At 42.5% G+C, this 26,756-nt stretch overlaps 1 protein-coding gene across 2 annotated transcripts; it reads left to right on the top strand.

The window, feature by feature from the left end:
* The first annotated feature begins 1,113 nt into the window (after positions 1-1,113).
* prickle1a (prickle homolog 1a) lies at positions 1,114-26,739 on the top strand. 2 transcript variants are annotated; one of them, XM_061035803.1, is made up of 8 exons: positions 1,114-1,395; positions 19,642-19,845; positions 21,764-21,877; positions 22,769-22,906; positions 23,567-23,770; positions 23,969-24,155; positions 24,259-25,128; positions 25,241-26,739. In XM_061035803.1, the coding sequence occupies exons 2-8, from the start codon at positions 19,657-19,659 to the stop codon at positions 26,104-26,106; spliced, it is 2,568 nt and encodes an 855-aa protein (XP_060891786.1). In that variant the 5' UTR covers positions 1,114-1,395; positions 19,642-19,656; the 3' UTR covers positions 26,107-26,739. The 2 variants fall into 2 exon arrangements, with proteins under 2 accessions (XP_060891786.1, XP_060891787.1); XM_061035804.1 differs by lacking the exon at positions 1,114-1,395 and adding an exon at positions 14,459-14,710.
* Positions 26,740-26,756: the final 17 nt, after the last annotated feature.

Raw genomic sequence — 26,756 nt, 5'->3', positions numbered from 1 at the left:
CCACCTTTTAAAATCTTTGATGCTACTAGAACACGCTGACTCAATAGACAGCTTGGCAATGGCCTCTTTCAGCCTCTGCATATAGACTTACCTTTCATGGCCACTGTAAATAGGGGTAATGTTACACAGTCTTTGTGGGAGAACATAAAACACATTGTGATATGTTTAAAAAGATTGTAAGAGGGACAAATAGGTTTGCAAAAAAGATCATATTACCACATAAGTGACAAATTGCATGTGGAGATGGAGGGGGAAAGACGAATATCTTTGCATGTCAACTCTTATTTAAAGAGGAACTTTTAACTTGTGTTGATATTGACGACCCCAGAGGACAAAGTGTTTCCTCTTATCTCTGTGCTGATTGTGTCCTGTATGTGTAATTCATGTTTTTGACAAAAAAAAAAATCTCATCCTGGGTTGCTGTTTAAGCTCAGGCGCCCCGTGAATGGAGGCTGCTCTCATCACGCTGGTCATAGGTTTAACTCAAGATCCTGTCCCTAGTGTCATCCCCCACTCTCTCTCTCTCCCCACATATCCTATCTATCTACATCTGTCCGTGTCCAAATAAAGGCAGGGGAAATGTAAATAAAGCCTGTTCAGGTTTTAACTTGCTTCTTCTGACAGCTACCATCCTGCCACCGTTCAGGCATTAGAAATCATTATAAAGAAATAATCAATAATCAGTCAATTGTGGTCTTGATAGTTTTTGATGGTCACATAGAGGCATCCATATAAATTTCAGTCTGTTTCATAACCAGTTCAAACTCATCACAGGCGCTTTAATGGACGGACATGAGATATAGAATAATTAATATTTCATGTAGAAATGAAAAATTAAACTTATTGGTTCATGTGTAGCCCAGACAAAGGTAAAAGTTCATATAAAGGTAAGGGCAGCCTATAGGTAAAGCCAACAGAGGGAGATTAGGTCACTTAGTAGTTTCCAAGCACTTAAACTACACAAACATTTCTTCTTAAAACTCCAGCTGCAGCACGAGTTAAACCCACAGGAGCATTTGTCCAACGTGCTCCACACTGCTCCGTCTCTCCAGGATAGGTGGGGGCTGCTTGTTTAAGCCAATAGGCAGGGAGCAGCGCTAATGTCATCTCACTGTGACCGCCGAGAGGGGCACCACAGCGCACCGTGCGCCGCCGCTGAGCTGAGATGTGGTGACAGTGTGTGAAGTCAGAGCAGCGCTCTTCTCCAATGCAGCCAAGGTCTGGAGTTTAAAGCTTATCGCTTTGCAGCAGCTCTGGGTTCAGCTTTGAGGCACAGTGTGGTTCTCTCTTTGGACTTTTTCATCTTATGCCAATGAGAAGCAGCGTGAATCGCTTCTCTCACTTCAGGAATATTGGATCTGGATATTCAGTTTACTGCGACTAAACGCTGTGTGGGTGAGTGGACGCGTTATTTGTTCGTTAAACTTTACAGCATACTGTATATTTTTCTGGCCGCTTCTCCAGTCTTTTTGTCGACTTTTTTTGTGGTGACTTATTGTTCAAGTTTTACGCAGCTTTACCCATGAGAATTCTAGAAAGGTTGCAGTGTTTATGAAAAGCAAACACTTCTTCCTCACTGTTTGTGTTTTCATATGCGAAACAAAACATCTAATCTATCTATACAACACAGCTTCAATTAGTTAAACCCTATTGAGGTCATTGGCTCCTTCTGTCAGATGAGAAAGTCATAAAACTAAATAATTCCTTCCTCCCGTCTTGCTGCTTTGCGCTTTTACGCAGCAACGTCTCCAAAGATTTCACTTTTCCCTGCGCGTGCAGCCACACTAACCTCGTTTCTCTCTGACGCCTGAAAAAACTTGGCTCGAGACGTGGGGTGGGTGGAGGTGTGGAGTCCCCGGGGCCTCCAGATGTATGGACTCAGCTGTCGCCTGTCACTTTGGTGACAACTGGTCTACTGCTCCATGACCGCTGCCTGTCCGCTTCTGCAGGGCTCTATAGCTGTCAGGAGGGCTGTTGAGTGAGGCGGAAAGTGGTCACACACCCAGGCCACGTACAGTATGAAAAGTCACACTCGCTTTCTGCAATTCTCTTCACGATGGATGAGGTGACTCAAGAAAATCTTACCAGCTGCAGGATATACGCTTCGAAGTGTTTTAATGTACACCCTGAAATCTTTCCTTAAAGTTAATTAATGAATACATCTGGCAACATGTTTATATTAGAAATCAATGTGTTTTAAGAGGAGTTTTATTGTTATTTCATCTTCCAGATAGTGTGTTGCTCTATTCTGCCTTAATTGTAGTTTAAAATAATCTAAAACTAAAAGAAAAGTGATGTTTCCTTACATAGTGGATGGTTTTGATACTGAGAATGAGCCCCAAAAACTTAGTAGGGTGGAGATTGTTGCAGCTTTTTAAACAAAAAGTACCCTGCAGGCTGCCTAACTGACCTCATCACTCCTTGTTAACAGAAATAAACATGCCATAAAGTGTTTTCTTTCTAGAACAATGACACACCCTCAACTTTTAAACATTTCCATCCTCGGCTGTGTTATAAACACTTCTAAACCTACAAAGCACAGCATAGCTGTAGTTGTTCAATCTCATCAAGGCTGTCTGAGATAATATTTTGTTCCTGTTGGAGCTCAGTAAGCATCCAAGTATGCCGTTAAGTCCCGTGCATGCTCTCTTGTGGGGCTGACAGATTCACAGACCCTCTGAGCTCAGGCTGACTGACCTGAAATCTGTCATTCTGGACACAACTGACAAAGAGAGAGAGAGAGCTCTCTGCTGGTCCCAGGACAGTTCTGCTTAAAATCCTGACCGCTAGGTGAGAGGACAGACCACGGTGGTGGTGTGTACTTTATTGGAACAAATATCGTTAAAGTTATTTGTGGGATAGGAGAACCAAACAAGTCAAATGTATTTGAATGAGTGGAGTTATTCTTGGAGCAGAACAAAGGAGGAGGACTAACTGCAGGTTCTGCAAAATGTCAGTGATGCCACTTCAAAGTTTCCGTCTTTGGCTCAAAATCAGAAAAACAGAAAGTATTTTTAAACACTTCCATGATTTTTACACTTTGAACAGCAAACATTTTTATTTCTCCTTGAGACACTTAAGGTCGAGTACAGAAGTATAAGTACTTGAGTGTGAGAGTTGTGGGCAGAGATACAAGGACTAGCACAGAACAATGTGGGGGTGACACCTAGTGGCTGGAAATGAGGTTGATGTCTCCACTGTCCAGCAGTGCCACAGCAGTGTCAAAAAAATCACTGAAGGCATTGTCGTCTGAAACTAATTCATTACTTTTTGTTTGTGTTTTTTTTTTGTTGCCAAAAACAGCTCCTTTAATATCGTCCTTTTATATCTGTCATTGTAGGTACTGACAATACAAAATTAGGTCATCAAAGACTCAGCATCCAATGAAAAACAATGTTCTGTGTTGGCTTCCGAGTTGTAATCAATCATATCAATGTGATCAAGTGTACATGTTATCTAAAGGGTCAATATATCTGCTGGAATCATTGTCTGATACCCGACAGCTGCAGTTATTTAATGTCTCTGTGATCTAGCAGGTAAGGCATGCATGAGTGGATGAGTGGATCACTGATCTGCTGCAGGTGAGAGCTCTCTGTACATTTTAATCTACTTTTTTTAGACCTAAATGATTTACAAGTGGTGTTTGTGGAGCAGCTCCACGTGTCACATGGTGCTTGTTTCACGTCTCATTTCCCAAAAACTTGCAATTAATTTAAAGTGAAGTTAATAGAATCAAATGGCTTCAAAAATGTTTGTTCTTAATTTGTGTTTGGAGGCATGCGAAGGACATAGAAAAAACAGCCTTATCGCACATTTTCTTGGACAAAGTAATGGAAAAAGTTGGGATCAGAGGGGCTTATCTGATGTTTACAAGTTCTTAATAAAAGTCAAAAATGTTGGTGGTTTGACGAGGATTAGGGCTGGGCAACAAAAAGGCCTTTTTATGGTATGAGCCCATTATAATGCAGCTTGAACTAGAGAAGCTAGCTATCATTAGCACCCTTGTGTGCCATTGCATCAGTGCACAGCAGGAGTGCTGGAGGAGGTGGAGACAAATCGCAGACATGAAGCCAGTCTCAGACATAAACAGTTGGGTATATGTGTGTGTGTGTGTGTGTTTGTCAAAGAGAAGCGAGACAAAGTGGTCACCTTTGGGTGTGTGTGACTGTCTTTAGGTGTCAAGAAGTCTATGCATGCGTGGCAGACACCCAGCTGTGCGTCAGTGAGCAGAATGTAGGTCCCAGTGCCCGTGTGTATACGTTCCCCTTTGTTGATTTAAAGGCCCGCTACCAGTGAAATGTACACAGAGGCCTGTTTGTGCAGAGCTTGAATGAATCACCCTCACGTCCGTGTAAATCGCCTGCAAGCCAAACACTCTGGCAGCCTTTTATCCCCAGACGTGGTCCGGCTCACCGCAGCAGGGCTAAAAGCAGAGCAGGACAGGCCCCGTGTGTTGTGAGGAGCTGTCAGAGGAGGCCAGTCTTTCACGGGGTGGGGGGGGGGGGGGAGATGTGGCGTGGAGTTGGGTTGCCGTAGACAAACTGCAGAGAGCCGAGCACGTTGACTGTAAACTGTTTGTGGTGGGTTGGCAGGAGGCTGCATGAAGTATAACTTGTTTGAACGCCGGTGGTCCCTGAATCTGCGGTCACTAGGTTTTGACTGAATGGACGGTGGCCTGGACGGTCAAATTTAGGGCACTGTTACAGTGTAGATTAGTATAACCACTGTGGTTGATGCTGTCTGTGGGGAAGATTATTAACATTGTGCTTGCCGTGCGATTCACATATATGAGTCTGGGGCATCCGCCTGCAGCAGTGGCACACATTGGATCCACATGCTAAGCATTATTCTAAAGTGATTAAAGGTAGCTAGTGATTTAGCGCTTCCGGGCACAACTCTTGTTTATTAGGAGCTGGGGGATGATGTTAAGAGGGAAACGGGTTTGGCTCTCACACTGGAGTTTAATGCCCCTGCAGATCTCTGGTAACCACACGGCGTAATTGTGGGGGTAACCATCAGACCACCATGCTGATGAAAGTCGTTCTCAACACACATGTTTCATTATCACCACCATGTATAGGCACGATGCAAAATAACCACGCTGCAGCGCTACAAAAGTGGTAATTATCGACATGTCTGCCTTTGATAAAGGGGAATAACAGATGTATAGGGATGCCAAATGTCAGAAATCCTGGTGATGAAGTTTTTGGAAAAGTTTATCTGACCCACAGCCTGACACACACATGGCTGCCTGCAGGAGGGTCATGTTTTCTCCTCTGTCCTCCACAAATACAGGGATCCATCCAAGCAATCACAGGCATCAAGGGCCAGGAGCAAAAGAAAACATATTATCCTGAGATAGTCATTAAAAAGCCCAGCTCATTTCCCCGGCACACAACAGGGGATTCAGTTAAAGCTTTCCGGACCCATGGCTGGAAATAGGCAAAACACACACACACACACACACACACACACACACACACACATCTCTCCCCTTCCTGGGGCTCGAGTCCCTCCTGCTCTGTTGGCATTGTCACAAGGGTGGAGTCAGCAAGCGTGGATGATATGGAAAAAGGTCAGCAGGGCTTAAAAATGGACTCTGCGGGGCAAAGGATTTTTGGACAAACAACAAAGGAATTTCCTGAAGTTTTTCTGAGAGGTTACGGTCATAGACAGTGGGGACTGGTTCTGCTGCTCTCAGAATATTGACTCACTAAAACTTTGATCTCCTCATATCTGACATTGATCAGTGTTAGAAAACAAATGTATGCATACATGTGTTTGGTCATATTCGCAAATCATATGGCTCTAAATAGATAGAAATAACTAATTTGAAATAACAATGAAAATATTTATCGGCAAAAAAAAAAAAAGAAGAAAGAAAAGAACCTGGGACACAATGAAATACAATTCAGCACTTTATCCCCACTTTGCTCTCTTGAGAACAGATTTAAACTGCTGTTTCCTCTGGAGGAGATTTTCATGCGTCTTATATTCATGCAGGATCTTCCATCCAAGACTGGCAACTGAAAAGCACACCAACAGATATCTAATAAAGCACTTGACCCCCTTGTCAATTCATCTGAAGCAATGGAATAGTTTCACTTGAGAAGTGTTGAAGATTGACATTATAATCATGAGAGCACTGTTGTTATAAACATGATACTCTTTAACATGGTTAGGCTTGGACATTAAGATTAGGTTCTGAAGCAAAGTAGATTTGAAATGTATATGTAGGCATTTGCCTAAAGCTCTAATGTTAATCAATCTACATTTTGGATACTTGAATGCTCCTGCTCTAAGTTTTAATAGCTATTTAAAATATGTGTTTTCTATAATCAATTCTCATTTCTAATCCTTTCCTATCAGGAATATGCTTGCAGCATTACTTATTTGTCCATAATAAGTATCAACCATTGCCACCATAGATTTATAATCTATTTGTATCTATTTGATGCTAAAATTCATATTGAAATCAAGAGACTGCAGTCTGTATTCTTCCATCTCCAATCTTGATCAACTCATAAATACTGAAAGATTTGAGGGTTATTTTTGACATTGCTATCTCTGGAGTTCAGTTTAGAGGGAATGTTTTATCATCAGTTGGAAACAGATCACAGTAAAGGTTTATGTTGTAGGCTAACGTACAGGTGGGTCAATATTGACAAAGGCCAACTGAGGACATGTCTTGCAGAGCAGCAGTCTGAGGCCCGCTGAGCTGACACAGAAACAGTTCGTTTGGCCACAACAACCTGACGGCAGCTCCCGGTGAGAGGCCAGTTCAAAGAGCCCAGCTTTTGTTTGCTATGCTCGCACTGTCTTCCTGTTAGGGGCTGGGCTGCCAAAGAAAACAAGAGCAGTGGCTCACCAGATGTGTACATCTGCGTGTCCTGTCCGCAGGCAAACACACACATCATAACCAGTCAGGGAGAGTTTTATGATGTTGAAATGGAATAAAAGTTCACAAAAAGTCTTCTTGGATTTCTATGAGTAAGGTTTATTTCTCTGTCTTGTGTTCCTTTACGCTGCCCCATGATTCTGACTGAAAATACTTTGGTGTCATTAGTGACCTCAGTATTACCAGCTCCAAAAAAGAACACACTGATGCTGACAGAAACAGACGTATTACACAGGCGGGAGGTTTCTAAGAATAAGCTCCCCTCCTGGAGGACTGATATCCTTCATTTAGGGGTGGGGGGATGATAAGGCAGCCAGTTGTGTCCTTTTTTCCATTGCACACGCATTCTCACTCTCAAATCCCAGGCACAAATGACACAATGTCTGGCCTCTATATATCTGTTAAACTGAGTGAAGGCTGCAGATTGGATCGGACTAGTCCTCAACACATATAGTTCAACATCCCATCACAGTTAAGGGGGAAAAAAGAACAGTTAAAGGACCTCACAGATTTATCTTCATGCTGTATTTGTTGAAAAGAAACAAAATGATGCGGTACACCTGGATCTTAATGTGGCTGATTTAAATGAAACTTTATTATTTTTCATTAATATCATTTTACAATTCTCTGTTTTTGCCTGCAGTTACATTCATTCAATCGCAAAGGGCCATCAACTCAAGTTTTCCAGCTCAAGATCCAGAAAAAAAAAGTCCAATAGGGGAATTTACAATTCGGCAGTTGGCTGTTTATCATGCGTCTGGTTTTGCCTAAGATTTCTGCCTCTTAAAAGGACGTTGGGTCTTTGTAACATATAAATGAGTATGGTCTTTTTACCTGCTCTATTGTAATATTAAATAATGAAGAGTAAGGTCTTTTATCTGCTTTTTGTAAAGTGTCCCAAGATAACCTTTGTTATGAATTTGGGCTTTACAAATAAAGATTGATTGATTGATCTCGATGTCTAAGTAGACATAGTTTTAAAAGATAACCTTAGAAAATTCAATAAATGCAAAAAGTCGACCAGACAAGTGCTTCAATCATCAGACCACTATCAGTCTAACATCAATCTGAGCCAACAGGAAACCTTTACAGTGGAAGACCTCACATTGTATCAGGTATTACAATTCTGCCATACCACCTTATCACATGAAGACAATTTTTCTATAGAAAATTAGATATTATCAGGCGACCAGATATAAGTGTGTGTCCTAAGATATAAGACCCCGACATTATGATATCTCTGTCATCTTCAGTAAACAGATTGACAATTAGTAAATGTAAATTCTCAAAGATAAACAGGACAAAATCTACAGTGGGACATCTCATAATGGAGACAGATTATTTTTCTGTACATTACAGTGTGAATCACATGAGGAGGTGAAAGGGTCAACGGCATTAGAGCAACAGGGAGCCTTATGTGGGAGATCATCGGGCCTCTCTGCTGCTCTTTCTGCTGTTTTTACTACCATCTTAATGACTTAAATTGTGTCCAATTAAGCAGAGCTGGAAAGATGCATCCCCACTCACAGTCATGGAGGTTCCCTCTGTGCTGTGGCACTGAAGCATGTGTTCAATTAGAACGCTTTAAAAAGACTGTAACAGCGTGTTTCTCCAGGAATGTTAATCATTAGTGGGATCCTGACTGAGCAGCTCTTAACTGTTTCAGAGTATTGTTGGATTCCATGGTTTGCCTTTTGAAGCTGTGCGGCTCAGGAAAAACGCTTCCACGTGTGGGAATTGCCAACTTTCTCTTTCCTTTTTTTCTTTCTTTAAATAAACGGCATCCTCTCTTTCTACGGCGACTTGCTCACAGGACTTGGTCGATTATTGCCTGTTTTGTTACGGCGGTCTTATTCATGTGTCCGTTTGAGCCCGGGGCTGGAAACACACAGGAAATCGTTTTCTCGCCATAAGGAGGATATACGGTTGAACTTTGTGGAAAGTTGAGAAGGAAAATCCAGATGTGTGAGGTGTGAGGTTTAAGTGGTGTGTGTGTGAGTAAGGCTTTCTGGAAGTGTGAGGTCATCAGCTAAACATTTAATGAAGTCTTAAAGCTTCAAAGTGACGAGCATGGACAATGACAGGGGAGTGTTTGAACAGGAGTGATCAAACTTTTTTACACAACTTGAAAAGTCAGACAGTTTCGATTTTTTGAAAAAAAGTGGAAGCTCTTTTGAAGAAATTAAAAAATGGACGTGAAAACAGAGACCATTTGCTTTAACTCACCAGTTAAAGTGGCTGTTTTGTAATATTACGTCTGTATTGTCCACAGTTTGTCCACGGAGACCACACATGACAGGCTTTGCCCTTTGCTGATCCAGTGCTTTTGTCAATGGAAGTGAGGAGTGTAAGAGCAGCCCATTCATCCTCAGCCCGCTCTGTGTGCAGACAGCCACAGGCTTTTGTTGAGTTATAGTGTCCTCAAATAAAGGGGCTTCCTCCCTTTAACAGCCCCAGGAGCTCTGTCGCTCCACTTCCCATTGTTCCCCAATGAGGTCCGGCTTTTACAACTAGGTGAGAGGGTGTCAAATTGAGGGTGAAATATGAGCCGTCCCAATCGTACATCTCTGTGATGTTTGGCGGTTACACAGCGATGTACATTTGATAAGGTGAAGAAGCAACACGCCAGGTTTTGTACAGCAGGGGGGTTTCGTGTTATGCATTACAGGTAACTCAATGGAAAACTGGATAATCAGGAATTACATCATAGGTGACCGAGCAGGGTTGCTACAAATTGAATAAAGCAGAAGTAAATGGGTTGAAAGGCAATAAGTTCATGGATTGTTTCCCATAAATCAAGGCTGTTCAAAGTGACATCATCCACTTAATAAGTTTATCATGTTGGTTTTATGCAATTGCATTACACACTCTAATCTAATAATTAAACACAGAGGGTGATTATGGACTTGGATTTGAGAATTCTGACCTTTATGTTGCTGTTTGGTAAGTCAGTAAATTAGATTTTTTTAGTCAGAGTTGGAAAGTTCAGAGGTAACCATATCTCATTATTAGTTTAGTCCAATACATCTTGAATCCCTTCCCTTTGTTCGTTTGGTTTTTTAATTTTCAGTGCTCTTGAGAAACCCATCCTCTTTAGTGAGTTCAAGTGTCACGTGAGGAGATATTTCGCTTTAATTTCTAAAAAATGTCAGAAATTAAGCTCAGATCTAAGCCTTGCCCTCAGCTGCCTTCAATGTGTCAGAGTGAAACAGTAAAAAGGGGTTATGTGAGGGTTATAGGGCTAACAAGCCCAGAGTCTGACCTGAGTTTGTCAGCGCCAATCTAGCTAAGTCAATATCAATGTGCTGACTGCTCCACCAGTTGACCTTTTCCTCCCTCTTTTGAGGCGTAAAAAGGATTGTTATTACAGTAGAGTGATAGGCTTTTATTGGCCTTTATAACTGAGGCTTTTGTTGGGCCTGTGTCCTGCTAATACCCGTTGGCAAGTCATTTAAACCCTAAGATGGCCTACTCTTTATAAGGTAGCTCACACACTAGTGAGAGGTGCTCTAAACAATGGTCATCAATGACGGTAAGTTAGAGACTGACCTTCCCTCTGCCCCCTTTGGTGCCTTGTTTTATGGCACTTCTTGGGACTCAAATTTGTCCCTTTAAAACCCGACTTTTAAACTTTTTTCAGATTGCGTCTCCGCAACAGTGCTTTAACAAAAATCTGCTCTTATGACGTCTTTGTATTTTAATTTGGATTCAGCAAAGGCGTCATCTTGGTGTGCCAGTCTATGATTTCATATTGCCTCACAGCGTTACAGGAGTAGGACTTGTAAAGTATCTGATGGCTCCCACACACTGCGCTGTTCTCCCACCACTGGCTCCGCTGTCTTATAGTGGCCGTGTCCTGCCCCTTTAACACCTATGTTACTACCTGTGATTGCTGAACAGAGGTGGGACAATTAGGCTCTCACTTTAAGGTTCCTTAACTTTCATACTAAAAGCAAGACATCGCATGGGAGTAAACATTGCACCATATTCGGGCCATCTGAATAGGGCTTTTGATTTAGGCTGGGGTCCAGAGGTATTTAAGTTGGGATAACTGTAAGATGCAGTACTCAGCCCTTGCCCAGATTCTTTGTTTTATGGGTCCCCTTCTTTCAGAGCGTGTTTGGACCAGAGAAGAATGCAGCTTTATCGTGGGGCGTTGGTTCTGATGATGATCATCCCTATCCTGTTATTGTCAGGGCATGCTGGTCACAGACTGCCTCGCCGCTAGCATAGGGTGTGTTTTTTTTTTTTTACAGCGGCGAGAAGGTGCAGACCAGGTGTGAGGTGCTGTTCAGGTCGTTGTGGCTATGACAGGGGAATAGGCCATAAAGCCCTGGGGTCACAGATTTATGGGTCATCTGGTGCTCTTCAGGGTCAGAGGTCAGGGATGCATGACTTGTCCAAATTAATATTATCCAACTATCTAAGGGGGGGGGGGGGGGCTTGAACTGTGCAGCAAGCTACTTCTAACTATAGATTTCAGAATGAGACCCGGGATGTTGTTCTTTAAAGACTCAAGATAATCAACAGGTGCCGTAAGTTCATTGTCAAAGCCCAATGATTCCCCTTTACAATTTTAGTGAAACATTTTGTGCAATTGAACTGCAAAGGTTTCTTCCAATCCTGCCTTGATTTTTATTTTTAACATAACTCAACTTTAAAAGAAGTATTTTGCGGATGATCAAATATATGTTGCATTGCAAAATACTTCTAAAACAAAGTGGCTTGCTTATGGCGGAGATGTGTCAAAAAAAATAAAAAACCTATAGCTTATCCCGACATTGGTTTTTAGGTCGTGTTTAGCTCAAATATGTGATAAAACCGTCCCGTCATGTGTATAGCCTAGCATTCCTGCCGGTACACAGACCAGTTTCTCAATAAAGGGGTTCTGCTGACCGGCATCCCCTGTGGCAAATACATTAACTAATTCAAGTACGTCATTCAACCACACTTTAAAAACAACCATCCCTTTAAAAGCAGTTGTTTCCCTTGGGCTTCAAATATGGCAACAACAATCTCACACTGAGTTAGCATGCGAATCATTATCTACACTCTACAATTAGGTACAAATATGTGTCCTCCTCAAGCTAGACTTGCTGAAATTGGCTTTCTATCTTCTGTAAGGATTTGTTAACCATCTTAGCTTTACAACTCATGAATCCCCCACCCTACAAGGCAGGATGCTGAGTTGACCCTCCCCTCTAAGAATTGCTAATGGAGCAGGGTGTAGAGTCTTTTGGACAGGACAAAGGCTTGAGATTTGCAAATGGGTGTCTCTCCCGAGTGGACTTGGCTGCTACAATGGCTTTGTCCACAGACCAACACACATCCAGGTATATGCAACATGCAGGCGTCTGTAAGCGCCTGAATACCAGTAATGTAGTTAGCTATATCATAAATATGTGTTTAAAGTACTTTCTTTTCCTACTTACAGGAAGATCAGGCAGTCTAAACTACATTATATTTATTCAAATGACAGTAAAAAGACAGTCACCAATCAACCCCCACGCAGTGATATTTCAACACGTATTGGTGTGAATGTGAGGATGACAGAGTGACATCCAGTCTCAGACTGTCAATCATCATCTTGAAGGTTTTATACATGATGTTCTGCAGAAGTTCAACATATATGAGCCAAACTAGCATTAAATATGCTGTGGCTTTGTGTGATGTCTTTACATAATTGGCAGAATTGTGCATGAATGTAAATCAGTAATGACCTTTGTGAACCCTGTTATATAAGCCCAAACTTTAAAAACCCTGCAGTGTTAAAGCTTCACACATGTGTTCTCATTTACAGAGTTATACCCTGATGTCATCTCCACAAAATTAAACAGCTGCTTAAACGTGAATGTTAATAAAGAAAGCAACTCTAGCTGTGTTAATAGATTCCTGGCCTTCTAGTAAAATGTAAAACTGCTTTGTTTACAGTTTTGAAAGTATGTTAACCCTCTACAGTCAAGCGATTGTGTTGAAATCATGACCTTTTCATCCCCTTAAACACAATTATGTCCACTATAAAACATGTCCTTTGGGGAGAAAGTAACACTTTGACTTTGCAACCAAACAACAATAAAAGCATGCAAAAGGTGCAACTGTCCAGAGTTTGACCCGAACTGACTACTTTTGTTTTCTGAGGCAACAGGAAGAGAATCATGTTCTAACATTCCTGCAGAGGTGAAGGAGAGGCAGAGGTCAACTTCATCCTCCCCCTTTTTGCAGTAAATGTAGTTTCAGAAGGCTCAGTTTGGGACATGAAAATAAAATCCGTTCATTTAGGCAACACAAATATTGTTCCACAAAAATGTCCAAAGCTCTGTGTATTTTAAGTGGGTCTGTTATTTGTAATGTACCATACTGTATGTATCCATTCTGTTTGTGAGCTTAATGCGTTCTGTCATGTAGACTGTCCTTAAAAAAACATGTTTTTTAAGGTCTTGTTTTAAGGACTACGGATGAAATGTAGCTAGTGTGCAAATCCAAGCTTAATTACATTGACGCGTATTGCTGATATGTTGATTAATGGGCACTGTCCTAATTCAATACATTAAATAAATAAATGAAGAATAGCTTAATTTGACTAAATTAAATAGCTTTTTCTATCTCTACAATCCAAACAGAAAGATACTTGAAGAGAAGCAGCAGATCATCCAACTTTTGAAATGAAACCAGTCAAATATTGTTTTAAAATGACTTTTAGATTGTCCAAACAGTCAGTGGCTGTTCACTGTATAATTACTTATAGAATGACAACACATAATCCCATAGCATAGTGACATTATGCATTAAGCATGACTTAACGAAGTTGAGCTCAACAGTGATGGACATTTTCAACCCACTCTCATGCTATGATAAGCTGATAATAACAGCTTTGTGGTTTAAGTAGTTCCTTTCCAGAGGCTGCCTGTGATTCATATGTAATAGGACTTGCTGACATCATGTTCAGTCATAGGAAAGGGTTATGTGAGGCTGAGATAGGATGGTGTCAATGGTGGGAAGTTTTTTTTCTTCTAAGCAGATACATAGAGCATCTTTTGTTCTCTTTATCCAACAATCAGTGTATAATCACAGAGCTGAATATAGTGAACAATGCTCTGTAACTGTGACAATTTAGCACGCGGTAGAAAAGACTAAACCCATCAGATAGACAAAAGCCTGACTGTAACTGTTCATCACCTTCCCCACATCTTTGAGAAGGTGATAGTGTAGGAGGACGAAGAATGTCATGTGAAAGCTGTTGTGGAGATTGGGACGGCCAGTTTGGTTAAAATGAGCTCTGCCATCACTGATGTGCTACTTTAAAGTGCAGTTCCTTTGAGCTGGAGCTTTACCGATAGTTATCATATGTTCAAAGTGACTAGGGGAGGGTCAGCAGAGGAGAGACGCCTGGATCTCCCATACCCTGCTGTAACTGGCTGCTCTGAGGTTCGGGGGGGGGCCGGGCTGAGGTTGAGAGGGCTTGGTTGTAGGGAAGGAGCAGAAAGAGGAGGAGTGGTTTGGTGAGGGTGGGATGACCATCTGGTTGAGCTCTTCCATGTACACGCACACGCACACACCCCTCTCAAACACTCTCTCCCACGCACTCAGACAGACATCTCCCGGCCTGTTTTACAGTCTTGGCTTTGATATGGGCTGTTACTGTGCTGACAGATCTGCTAGAGAAGGCTGACAGCTTCTGTGCTGGAATTAGAGCTCTGAGGGATCTTTGCGTAGATATGAAGGCCAGAGGCCGGAGAAGAATCTAGGATTGTTGGATATAGTTGTGTTAAGATCCTCTTTCTGCTCGCCTCAGGAGACTTGGCCTACGCTAAGGTAAGATTGGAACAGCATTCACTGAAGATGTAATCTGTTTTACTTTCCAAGGGAATTTGCCTTTTTTTGCAGTGAGACTTAAAGAAAAAGTACAGATTTTGAACTATTGCTTTATTACTTTTTTAGTCCCTTAAAATCTGATTCAGATTTTTAAAGACATGTACATGAAATCTTGTGGATTATTTAGTTTAATGGGAAAATTATTGAACTTGCAATTACTGTTGTATGACATACAAGACATTCAACTCAACATGCTCTGTGAAATACATATGTGATGCAAAATCTGCTTCCAGAAGGAGCTTTTGAAACATACCAAATGTTACAAAGTGCCCTACATTTCCAACCAAAATGCGTTTGATGTTTTCTATGTGAGAGCAGCGCACGTGCTGAGTCATAGTTCAGTCTGGCCAACATACAGGTGGTCTCCAGAGCGTAGATCTTTGTGGGGATGATTCTCCCATCCATTTGGTCTTGGAAAAACAGTTCTCTGGAGGAGGCCTCAATGAGTTGACCAAACTCCAGCCATGTAACACCTCAACACTGCATAACCCGAGCTCCTCTCCGGGTCTCTTGTCAGACACACTCAGTCTTTTCCGCAGCATGCTTCTCAAGCCATTTCAAGGTGACACATTTCAAGCCTTCAAATGGACAGATTTGACATGTATTAATCCTAAGGGTAGTTTTTCAGTTATTCAAAAGATTATTAAATTACAAGTTTATTCATAGATGCTGTTTTACTGAAGCATACATGAGAAGCTTCTGGTTTAAAAGTCAACTGATGTGATCTGGCTTCCAGTTTGACACTTTCTTTCAGTTAACTTTCAGTTTCTTGGACTTTTCTTTGTTTTACATTCATGAAGTTTCTATAGTTGACAGGCTGTCATTTGCACATGTTTGTGTAAAGCAGCGAGGGGGCAAAGCTGTATATTTTTCTTAAGACATACAGTATCTTGTCTGAAATAAAAACAGATTTGTCTCAGCATGAACTCAGGGGCACCATGAACAGAAAATCTTGTTTTTCTCTACAAGTAGAGCCTATCCTGCATTTCTGAGCTCTCGTGAGCCAAGTCAAACATGTTGGCCTGGTCCAAACTGACAGAGAGCACTGTGTTGAGTTGTTTGCATGTCCATCATCCACTTCCTAAAGGGAATAGTCAGTAATTCAGACCAGAAGCTTTATATTTTCCTCTGCACTCTCTTAAGAGTTTTTCATCCAATGCCCCAGTGTCTGGCTTTTGGGGACTCTTGCTTAAGTGTTGTTGGATGGTCGTTAAAAATGTCACTGGTGCCTTCATTTATTGGTCTCTTCCAGTATGAGATCCTATGAGAGGTTGTGTTCCACAAAGAGATACATAACTTTACAAGCTAGTTAACACATGATGCACAGTCTGGGCCAATGCAAACCTGCATCTACTGTGCTCTTTGATGGATCAAGATTGCAACAACGTGTCCATTTTGCTCCTGTTAGGAGAAAAGCCTTTCTGTAACCATACTTTAAGAGTCATTGTGCACTCCTTTCTTGAGCACAGTGCTCTTCTTTCATTCTAGCTAGCTTGTGGGATGTTTGTAAATCTTCAATCACTAAAAAACCATTCAGAGCCGTCATGTGTTCCAGCTTCCCTCTTCCACCTACCTTGACTTGAATTTCCTCTCTTTTGTGGAATGAGGCACATTAACATTCTCTTACATGTCAGTCACCCCATTTTAGCCTCAGTTTGATAGCACCCCCAACACCCTCTGGCCCTCTGTGGGCAGATCAGTCAGATATGCAGGCCCGCAGCTCCCAAAGCCATGTTAACAAGCACCTTTACAAAAGAGTGCGGGGCTGTTAAACATTCGAGACCACAGGGGTCTGGCTAGTGTGGGAGGAGGGAAGGGCAGGGGGAGCGGAACAGTGAGAATGGGAGTTAAAACTAATCTCATAAACCATAGGCTCCTTGTTGGGTGAAAAACTTTTAAAGCCAGAACAAGTGATGAGTCAGTGACTTGGCAAGTCAGTAAAAGCATGAAAGTGTAAGTTGGCTCAGTGCTTCTGTCATTCGAAATATTAAGGAAGTGTGGTCGGCAAAATCAAAGGAAATGAACTACAGCCCTTTTTAAACAAAAATTTGCATGCAAGCAGATGCAGCTCTGTGAGAAACAGTCTTTGCTAAGCAATGAGCAGTATAAATCCTTTATTCCTCTTCCCCAGCTGGCTTAAGTTCAAGCCTGACATTCCTGTGAGTCAGGTTTTGCTTTGTGGTACATCATAACCAAGGCTTGGCCAACATGTGAAAGCAAACATCTTCTTAACAAATGTTGTGCATGAGTGAGTGTGTGTCTGATAAAAAATGAAGCTGTGAAAGTCAGAGTCTCTACACTCTTGACTCAACCTGTCTATAGTTAGCCATCTTCTCAAATGAAACCCAAGCTGCACTCAAACAAGGCCACATTTTTGCAGGTTATTTTAGTCTCATTTGCAAGTCAATAGATGTGAATAGAACAAGACAGTGTCTCATTTCTCGCCACTCTTTTTTCTGAAGACAGGTTATCGGAGTTTGAGGGCTTGAACTGTCATGTATGAGGAGATAACGCACCACATCTTCAGGAGACAAAAAGACTAAAAGGGAGATATCTATTCTCTTGATGGAACAAGCCTTCAGTGGATTCCTTTACAAAGGCACCATTGTTCAGGATATCAGTGGCATTGTAATGGGATGTGTCAGAAAGCAAATCTGCCTGACTTGACACTTTGAAACCAATGATGCTACTATCCATCACGCTGAGCTGGGCAAGCTAGAAGTGGGTATGTCTTTTGGCATCGGCAAGGCAACAGGGACTGACATGTCCTTGAAGAAGATAAGTATTATGGATGGTCAGTAGCTGACAGGCCCAGTATGCTGTTCAAGCTACACTAAATCATCTGTAGAAGGGGTTTATTGTGCCACTTTTTAAGAAAGAGCTGACACATGAGCATATAGTTGAGTGACGGTTTAAGTTGTTGTGTGGACCAGCTTAGCCTTTAGAAGCATGTGTCAGTGTTGGCCGGACATAAATATATGCATTCCCTCCTCATGTATGCATTGGTGCTGCACACTCCCACCCAGCCAGGCATATGTATCATTCCAGGAGAGAGCTCAGATTTTAAGACGGCTCTACTGTCACGCCCGTGTTCAAAGGCTGCACTCGATTGTGTCTGGTTTTCTCAGCTGTCTCTCTGCTGCCCTTAGTGCCCTCTCTGGCCATAGGGGGTTGAGGTTTGGGGGAGGTGGTGTAAGGGCCAGGCTGCTGGACGCTTGCTGGGCTCCCATTTGATCTCAGCTAGAGCCCTTGGCCTGTGAGAAATGGCCACAACTGGACATACATTCATTATCTCTGTGTCTATTTGGTCCATTGAGAGCTTACAGCAACTCGGGATATTAAAGCGGGTTCATGGAAGTGATTCAGAAGAACTAAAAAATACTCATTATTCGCCGAAAAAAGTACACTTTTTAATTGATTTTCTTTTCCAAGTAGAACACTGACACTTCCTTTAAGAAGAAATCACTGACTCACTGGTTTGTCAAATTGCAAATGTCACAAATTACCATCTACAGTGAGACTAAGCAATTGGTGAAAGGGCAAACTCCTCTCAAAAAAGGGTGTCTCATTTATAATAACAGCATTCACCCTTGCTTGAGTAAATAAGATTTGTGGTTTTGCTGCTCAAGTATTACTTAGTCGGGCATGGCTAGTAGAATTGTGGCGATTTTAGGAAAGAACCATACCACCATCACTCATTGTATCCCAATGATGAATAATTTGTCTGACCCGTCAACTCAATGGTTCTTTTGCTTATATTGGGCTTCTTTTGAGAATTTAGAAATTAAGGTTCACACTCAGTATGTATTAATTTGTTTGATATCTATCTTTGTAAGGTAGAAACAAAACAATTCGCATAACCATTATGTCTGCTAAAGTCTGTATGTGTAAAAAAGCATTGACCTAGGCCACCACACACACAAATAGGCCAGCTGGTCTTTGGTTTCTTTCTCTTTATTATTACATCGGTTCAATTGTCAGTATTCAACTGAGTATCAATTCAGTCCAACCCATCCATTCAAGCCCCCCCCCCCCCCCCCCCCCATCCATCTTACCCTGTCCAACAACTTCACCTGTCTTGTTGTTCTGTCCATCTCAAAGATGAAAGGATGATCAGACACTCGTGTAGCAGGTTGGAAAACAAACGGTCCAAAGAAAAAGGGGAGATGAAGGGAAAGACCAGGCTTGTGGACATTCCCCAGATGGTGGCTGTGTCTTAAGGCCAGGCCTGTGTTTATACAGACCTCAGGCTCAACTGATCAAGCCAGCATTAGATCTCCTGAGGTGGCCCCTTTCTGGACATTGGATGACGTAGCACCTCCACCTCGGCATGCGAAATGATGACTCATGCGAACCTTAGCTCGAGAGTGGGTGTACGTACAAGCGACTCTGAATTGGCTTTGCATTTAAGAATAGCTAAATGCTTGTTATTGCCATTTTGACCCCACATTATGTCACAAAGCTTTGGGAATTTCCAAATGGTCTCCATATATCCGAAAGCCACATGAGGATGGCACATGTTACCACAACAGCAGTGAAAGGGTAAAGTTCTCTTTATGAGTGTCATTATCACATGCTCTCATCACCAGAAGTGCACCAAGAACAGCTTATTCAGATACCATAATTGGCTTTTGAGGCGGCTATGGGTCTCATGAAAGAGTGATGATGTGATTCAGCTGGTGGTTACGCTCTGTAAAATTGCACTGACATGAGGGAACTAAATTAGACGGAGTGTGGATAGTATTATGTGGGGTTTTGCTGATGTAATGGCTTGTTAAGTAACTTTTTTATTTTCTTGTCTTCCTCCATCTTCCCTCATCTTCTAACACCCCTCCCCCCTCCAAATCCATTCTACTTTTTTATCTGTTTAGTAAAAAGAGAGTCTGATGAGCCTGGCTAGTGCAGCAGTGTCGGCGGCTGGCTTCCAGGGCGGGGCACGCCAACGCGACTTGATGATGGAGCAGAAAGTCAGTAAGCTGACCTCTGGCTTTCAACGCAGCTCCACCTCTGATGATGACTCAGGGTGTGCGCTGGAGGAGTACGCCTGGGTACCACCTGGCTTAAGGCCTGAACAGGTGAGCAAAACATCAAAACAAACTATTCTTTTGAAGGTTAAGGAAGGTGTTTTGAGCTGAGCTTTAATAAGCCTGTGTGGGCGGATTCAGCTCTCTTGTACTACAAAGAAACCTTGACGCATGAATTGTGCTCTTTATCTGTGGGACCTATTTCATTGGTTCAGCAATCCTTGTTTCCCAAATTACCACGGTGAAAATATTGTATCCTCCTGACAAGGAATTAAAAACAGCTCTGACCTGATTTTATGTCCCTTGTAGGCTACAAGTTGTAGCCCATATTCCTGGCCCAGATAAGTGCTATTCAGCACATTAGTGAATACAAAATACCAACTAAAGTCTCCTCATGATGGCTCTTAAGGGTCAACCTATTTCTTAAAGCTTGTTTGCTTTGTTTAAGGCTGCCTTGTCAGGCTTTACCATGCAGCCACTTACAGGCAGAATGTGTTTACTTTTATTTAGAAACGGTGGTATGGCAAAGTCTGCTTGTCATTATCAGGGATCTGTTAAGAAGAGGACTTGGTGGGTTGAGCCCACTGCTGGTGGCAGAATCAGTAATCAAGCGGCCATCTTTTAACAAGCCTTCTCTTCCACAAACACAGGCAGGGCTGTTAGTTGTGTCCGCAGGGCAGCCAGTTTGATGTGGCACTTTTCCCAATTTGCTGTATTTTTTCTTCCCCTCGTTTTTTTCTTCCCTTTCTTGCTGTGATTCTCTCTTCATCTCCATGTCTCTTCATCCTGCTCCCCTTGTTAAACTACACACATGGAAGCAATGAGGGGGAGATGGGTTCACAGCAACGGAGAACCTTAAATCCCAAACATGCAGGGCCTTTTGTTTTGGAAATGCATGGGTCAACTGTAATGTCTTTACTGCAGCCATTGCCTTGAATGAGCCAAGTATTATGGGTCATCATTACAGTGAGGACACACATAGGGCTTGGGTGATAGCCGACTGTTACCCAGCCCCTTGGGAGGTGGATTAGGGGTAATAGCAGCATCAAAATGTGCATAATTTACGGTGGGGGGCAAACGCTGGGTTTGATTGTCAGGTTAAATTGCTGTAACCCCCCCCACCCCCAGACGACTGAAGCTGCAGGAAGCCAATGGAACACACAAAAACAGAACATCCCACCTTTTTATCTGGCTGGCTGTAATAGCCCCTCCCTCGTAAAGTTTAGTTTTCAGTGGTCAGCCCCAAGGGTCAAAGTGCCATGCAACAAGCTGCTTTGTCCTATCCCTATAGAGACAAGCATATGACTGGGAAAATACAACCTTTAAACTGATTTGACCTGTTGACCTGTTCTGACTTTTTAAGAGCTGATTTATGAAGACTATAACTCCCCCCCCCCCCCCCCCGTGCCATCATCAAAACATTAATGCTATGTGATGTAATTTACAAAAAGCTGAATTGGGGGTTTAGGAAACACCTAAAAACTTACATAATAAAAAGTTGGTCTTCCATATATTTTACACAGAGCTGTCCCAGAATGTGTCATGAATCATAAATAAATGTGTTAGTCTTTGGTTCCTTGGAAAAATAAAATGTGTTTGTAAAAAATGGGCTGCTCATCCAAGACCATAACAATGATCTATTACAAAAAATGTGATGGATGAAAGTTTTTGTTTAAACAGCTCTACTTCTTGTAAAGCCAGTAACAGATATATGTACATAATTGATACACCACAATCATGGAAATGTATAACTTGGAATGGGTTTCAGTTGTATTTAATGGTTATTCATTGAACCTTTCAGTTCAGCCAAAGAAGTGTTTGAAGCCCACTAAGTTATATTCCTCGATTTTTTTTTTCATCAGGGTCACAGAAACCTTGTAAATATTATTAAGGCTTTTTTAACCCGTCTTTACGCCGGACACAATGTTCCTATACTGAAACTTGCTTTTTTGATCCATGATTTCTCCAGGTACAGTTATATTTCTCCTGTTTGCCAGAGGATAAGATCCCCTATGTGAACAGTCCAGGAGAGAAGTTAAGAATCAAGCAGCTCCTCTACCAACTACCACCACATGATAATGAGGTGAGAATATTTTGTATGTACTGTATGTTCACATGAAAGTATCATAAAACTCATCCCAGCAGGTCCTTTCATTTCCAGCCACTTCCAACTGTTTGAATAATGTGTCTGCTGTTGCCAGCTTAACCCACCGCATTAACAACTACGGCATCTCCATGCCACCTCACTTCTGGGAATCCTTGGCAGTCACGTTGACAGCACACTGGGGGATTTTTGTTCCACAATCGTGTCGACATGTAGAGTGGGCACAATGTGACTTTTGACTTGATGATTTTATGATGTTTGCAAGGAGCCCCCACCAGCAGGATTCTTTTCATAGCAGTGGTTTTTACGAGGACTGCTCAGCGGGAGAGAGGGACTCTGGTTGAAAGAGGCTTTATATGATGCCATCACCGCAGTGGCACCACAGTTCGACTTGGCTGTCTCTCTTCCTTTGTTGCCCGTCCTCTTGATTTCACTCTAAACACAGACCTTGTTTGTGTAAACGTCTGCTCTGCCTCTTGTTGGAGCTTAAGGAAACATCAAAAACGCCTGTTGTGAAAATTATGTTCTCAATCAGGGACTGTAGGTGGAGTTATTCAGGGGGTGTAGGAAGGGCATGCTGGGGTCAAGAGTTACCTTTGTTCAGCATGCTCTGGTATGCACTCTGTCCTCTATCATACCTACCTAAGTTTATAACCATTTGATAGCAAACTGTCTTGCAGCTGAAGAGGTATACAATGAAAGGGTCCATTTAACCACTTCAACAAAATTATAATCCCAGCAGATTTTCTCAATTAGGCCTTTAAGAGAAGGAATCTCACTTCTTGATGTAGAAATGTGATTGTGAAGTTGTCCTTAACCATAAATTGTCGTTGTCCTAACTTGTCCTTAACCATATTTTTTTTCCCCCAGGTGCGTTACTGCCAGTCCCTCAGTGAGGAGGAGAAGAAGGAACTACTTATGTTCAGTGTCCAGAGGAAGAAGGAAGCTCTAGGAAGGGGCACAGTGAAACTGCTGCCTCGCAATCTTCTGAACAGCATTTGTGAGCATGTACGTAACCTGCCTTGCATGTACCAGAGCATAATTTATTATTCATTATTTATGTAATCATATGGAGAGGAGAGGGGCTCTGAGTGAATTTGTTTTCAAGTGTAGGAACTGGACAATATTGTTTTTAATCTGTCTTTTTCAACTACTGTGTTGAAAAGGGGTTGGCTGCCTGTCTTCTGTACATTTCCTCTATGGGTTCTTGGTTTATCTGGATCCAGTTTGAGCTAAAACATAGACAGAATGCAGTCATAAAGATCCTATAGTGTCTGCCATGCTACTCAACAGATCCTTAAACTCAAGCTGCATTTTTCCTTGTTGAGTAGTTTGGAGTGGTTCATTGCAGTGTTCTCCTAAGTATATATAGCTTATTAAAAAGGCATGAAATATATAGGTTTGGTTAAACATTACTCATGCCCTATGGGACTACAGTTAAGACAACATTAAGGCACACAAGGATGAGCCACATTTTGACCCCCTAAACAAAGAATAGAGCAATTGAACCAGTATTTATGTTAAATGAGGAGCAACTACAGCCATGGCCTAAGCTGTCGATGCAGTTTTATAGGAGATGCAACAACCACACAATTATAGCTAAAGGGCTTCTTAAGAGGCACAACAGGATGTTTTGATCATCATTTCAATCATGTCTGTTTATTGCAGTGTGGTGAAACCATCAACGGTGGAGAAATGGCCGTGTTTGCCTCGAGGGCAAACCCTGGGCTGTGCTGGCATCCAGCATGCTTTGCCTGCTCAATGTGCAGCGAACTGCTGGTGGATTTGATCTACTTCTACCATGATGGAAAGATCCACTGTGGAAGGCATCATGCTGAGCTACTTAAACCACGCTGCTCAGCCTGTGATGAGGTAAGACCACAAGACTAAAATACTGAAAGAAACAAAAGCAGCAGTGGCGGAAAAAGTTTAACTTTGATAGCCTTTTAAAATTCCAAAGGGATACCAATAACATTTAATTTAGATCCTCACTGTCACAAATGAATCCTACACAAACAAATAGAATTGCAGAACTGACAGGTTGTGTAATCTAGTTCACTTTCTCGACAGATTATCTTTGCTGATGAGTGCACAGAGGCAGAGGGGCGCCACTGGCACATGAAGCACTTCGCCTGCTTTGAATGCGAGACGATTCTTGGGGGCCAGCGCTATATCATGAAGGATGGCAGACCATATTGTTGTGGCTGCTTCGAGTCTCTCTATGCCGAGTACTGTGAGGCCTGTGGAGAACATATTGGTAAGATATGTATTTTCTGGAGTTAAAATAAAAAAAAAACTATCATGATTGTTTAGCTTTAAGTGTGGTAGAGCTAACCATCATGACATTTCCCCTTTCCCAGGAGTTGATCATGCTCAGATGACCTATGATGGGCTCCACTGGCACGCAACTGAGAGCTGCTTTAGTTGTGTCCAATGTAAGAGCTCCCTACTGGGCTGCCCCTTCCTGCCACACCAGGGCCGCATTTATTGCTCCAAGGCCTGCAGCATTGGGGAAGATGTGCATGCCTCAGACTCCTCCGACTCTGCCTTCCAGTCAGCACGATCCCGTGAATCTCGCCGCAGTGTACGCATGGGTAAAAGCAGCCGTTCAGCCGACCAATGCAGACAGTCACTCCTGTTCTCTCCTTCAGTCAATTACAAGTTCCCTGGCTTTAGTGGAAACGCTGACGATACCCTGACCAACAAGCTTGACCACTTGAACTTATCTGACGAACATCTCTGGAGGGGACGTACTGAAGAGAATGAGGCACCTGAGGATCAGGGGGAGGAGTGGGCTGAGCACGAAGACTACATGACTCAACTGCTTTTAAAATTTGGGGAACATGGGGTCTTCCAGCAAGGTAACGAATCCAGACCCACCGATTTCTGGATCGCCGAGAAGGATGCCAAGCTAAAGCAGGAGTCTTCAAAACCTGGTATTGGTGGTGGAGGAGGACGGGGGAGCCTGGCAAGTAAGAAGTACCAGTCTGAGATGTACTGGGCCCAGTCACAGGATGGGCTTGGGGACTCAGCCTACGGTAGTCATCCAGGCCCAGCAAGCAGCAGAAAGATCCAGGAGTTGGAGCTGGATCATGGGGCTGGAGGAGGCTTTCAGGGAGAGGATCAACAATGGTATAATGACTCTTTGGAGTGTATCACAGATGAGTTCAAGAAAACAGAACAGAGCGTCAGAGACTCTATGGACTCACTGGCACTCTCAAATATTACTGGTGAGCTGACATGACATGATGCATCACGATTTTATATATATTATATTTTATGGCAGTGGCTGCTCTTGAATCCATGTGAACAATGTATCTGATTTTTCTCTTTTCTCTCCAGGGGCTTCTGTAGATGGTGATAGTAAAGATAGACAATTGGTATTTTCCCTGCAAGGATTCCATGAACTGGAGACGGAAGACTGTGAGAAAACCAGCAATATGGGGACCCTCAACTCCTCGATGTTACACAGAAGTGCCAATTCCCTGAAGAGCCTTGTGTCGGAGCAAGAGGAAGAGTTTGAGGAAAATGTCCCGGAAGAAGAGGCAGCTCCTCTGCCAGTGGACAGACCCAAACCGCATGTACCTGCTATTAGGAGGACACGTTCACAATCTAGGCCCCAGCAGGTCAAATTCTCTGATGATGTGGTAGACAATGGGCATTATTGTGATCTCCCAGTGCGCCAGCCTCCTATGAGTGAAAGAACACGTCGACGCGTTTATCACTTTGAGGAACAGGGCCAGGAACTTCAGTCTGGGCGCCACCATCACCACCACAGAAGGCATCGCAGTCGCAAGTCTCGCTCTGACAATGCTCTTAACCTACTTCCCAAGGAGAGAGCGAAAATGAGCTACAAAGTTGACCATAGAGGGAACGCCCATGGGCCCAAGGGGCACCAAGCAATTCATGGCCACCCAAATCCAGCTGCCATGTCAGACTACGGGCTACAGGGCCCAGCCATGGGGAGGTTATTGGGGCTGTACGGGGAGGATGACGATTGGTGTTCTACCTGCTCTTCTTCCTCTTCTGATTCTGAGGAAGAAGGCTTTTTCCTGGGTCAGCCCATCCCTCAGCCGAGACCCCATAGACACTACTATGCGGATGATTTGCCCAGCCCGGTGGCAGGCATGTCCTCACCTCCCTATGGTCTACGGACTAAGACCAAAAAGAAAAAAGGGCACAAGGGGAAAAACTGCATAATTTCATAAAGTTCCTCCCTTCTTTATCTCCAGTTTTGTATTGCTCTACTCCACTTTTGCTTCTCATGTCTGCTTTTAAAACACAGTAACAGTTTGCTTTCTATTGAATACTTCACAGCACTCAACTTACCAAATGTTGATGCAAGACACAGGTTGCTTTGAATCTCTTTAGGTTTACTTCTAGCATTACTACTTGCCAGTAAGGTGACAATATATTTTAGAGTAACGCATATTTAAAAACAGCTGTCTATACTGTGTTTATTTAACAGTGAATATATTAATGTATATATTGTAGAATTAAAAAAAACTAAATGGTTATTTTTATACCCCTGAGTTCACGGTATGCTTTGTGCAACAATGGTATGAACATTTAACTTTTGGCAGTTGGTACAGAGCCATATTTCCAAGACAGTGTCAGAAATGAATTGACAGTCCAACCCTGGCCCAATTTTTTCAAATGTGTCGCCTTCCAGGCTTGTGCAGCATGAACATGAGAGAAACACTGTGTGTATTAAAATGCCTGGTTGAGTGGTGTATTTATGGGTCACTGTATTGTTAGCATCATTGTAATTTGTATAAATGTACAAACTGGAATATAAGGCTAAAACAGATGATAATTGTAATAAAAAAATCTATATATCATCCTTTTGTTGTTTATT

The sequence above is a fragment of the Labrus mixtus genome, chromosome 4 (assembly GCF_963584025.1).
Source record: "Labrus mixtus chromosome 4, fLabMix1.1, whole genome shotgun sequence".
NCBI lineage: Eukaryota > Metazoa > Chordata > Actinopteri > Labriformes > Labridae > Labrus > Labrus mixtus.
Note: the sequence above shows the minus strand (reverse complement) of the source record. Positions and strands in the feature narration are given on the sequence as shown.

Bases quoted from the DNA above. Each gene is read 5' to 3' on its own strand.
- prickle1a (XM_061035803.1), top strand. From the start codon at position 19,657: ATGAGCCTGGCTAGTGCAGCAGTGTCGGCGGCTGGCTTCCAGGGCGGG. The intron at 22,907-23,566 runs GTACGTAACCTG...TGTTTATTGCAG, and splicing joins TGAACAGCATTTGTGAGCAT to TGTGGTGAAACCATCAACGG. The intron at 25,129-25,240 runs GTGAGCTGACAT...TTTTCTCTCCAG, and splicing joins GGCACTCTCAAATATTACTG to GGGCTTCTGTAGATGGTGAT.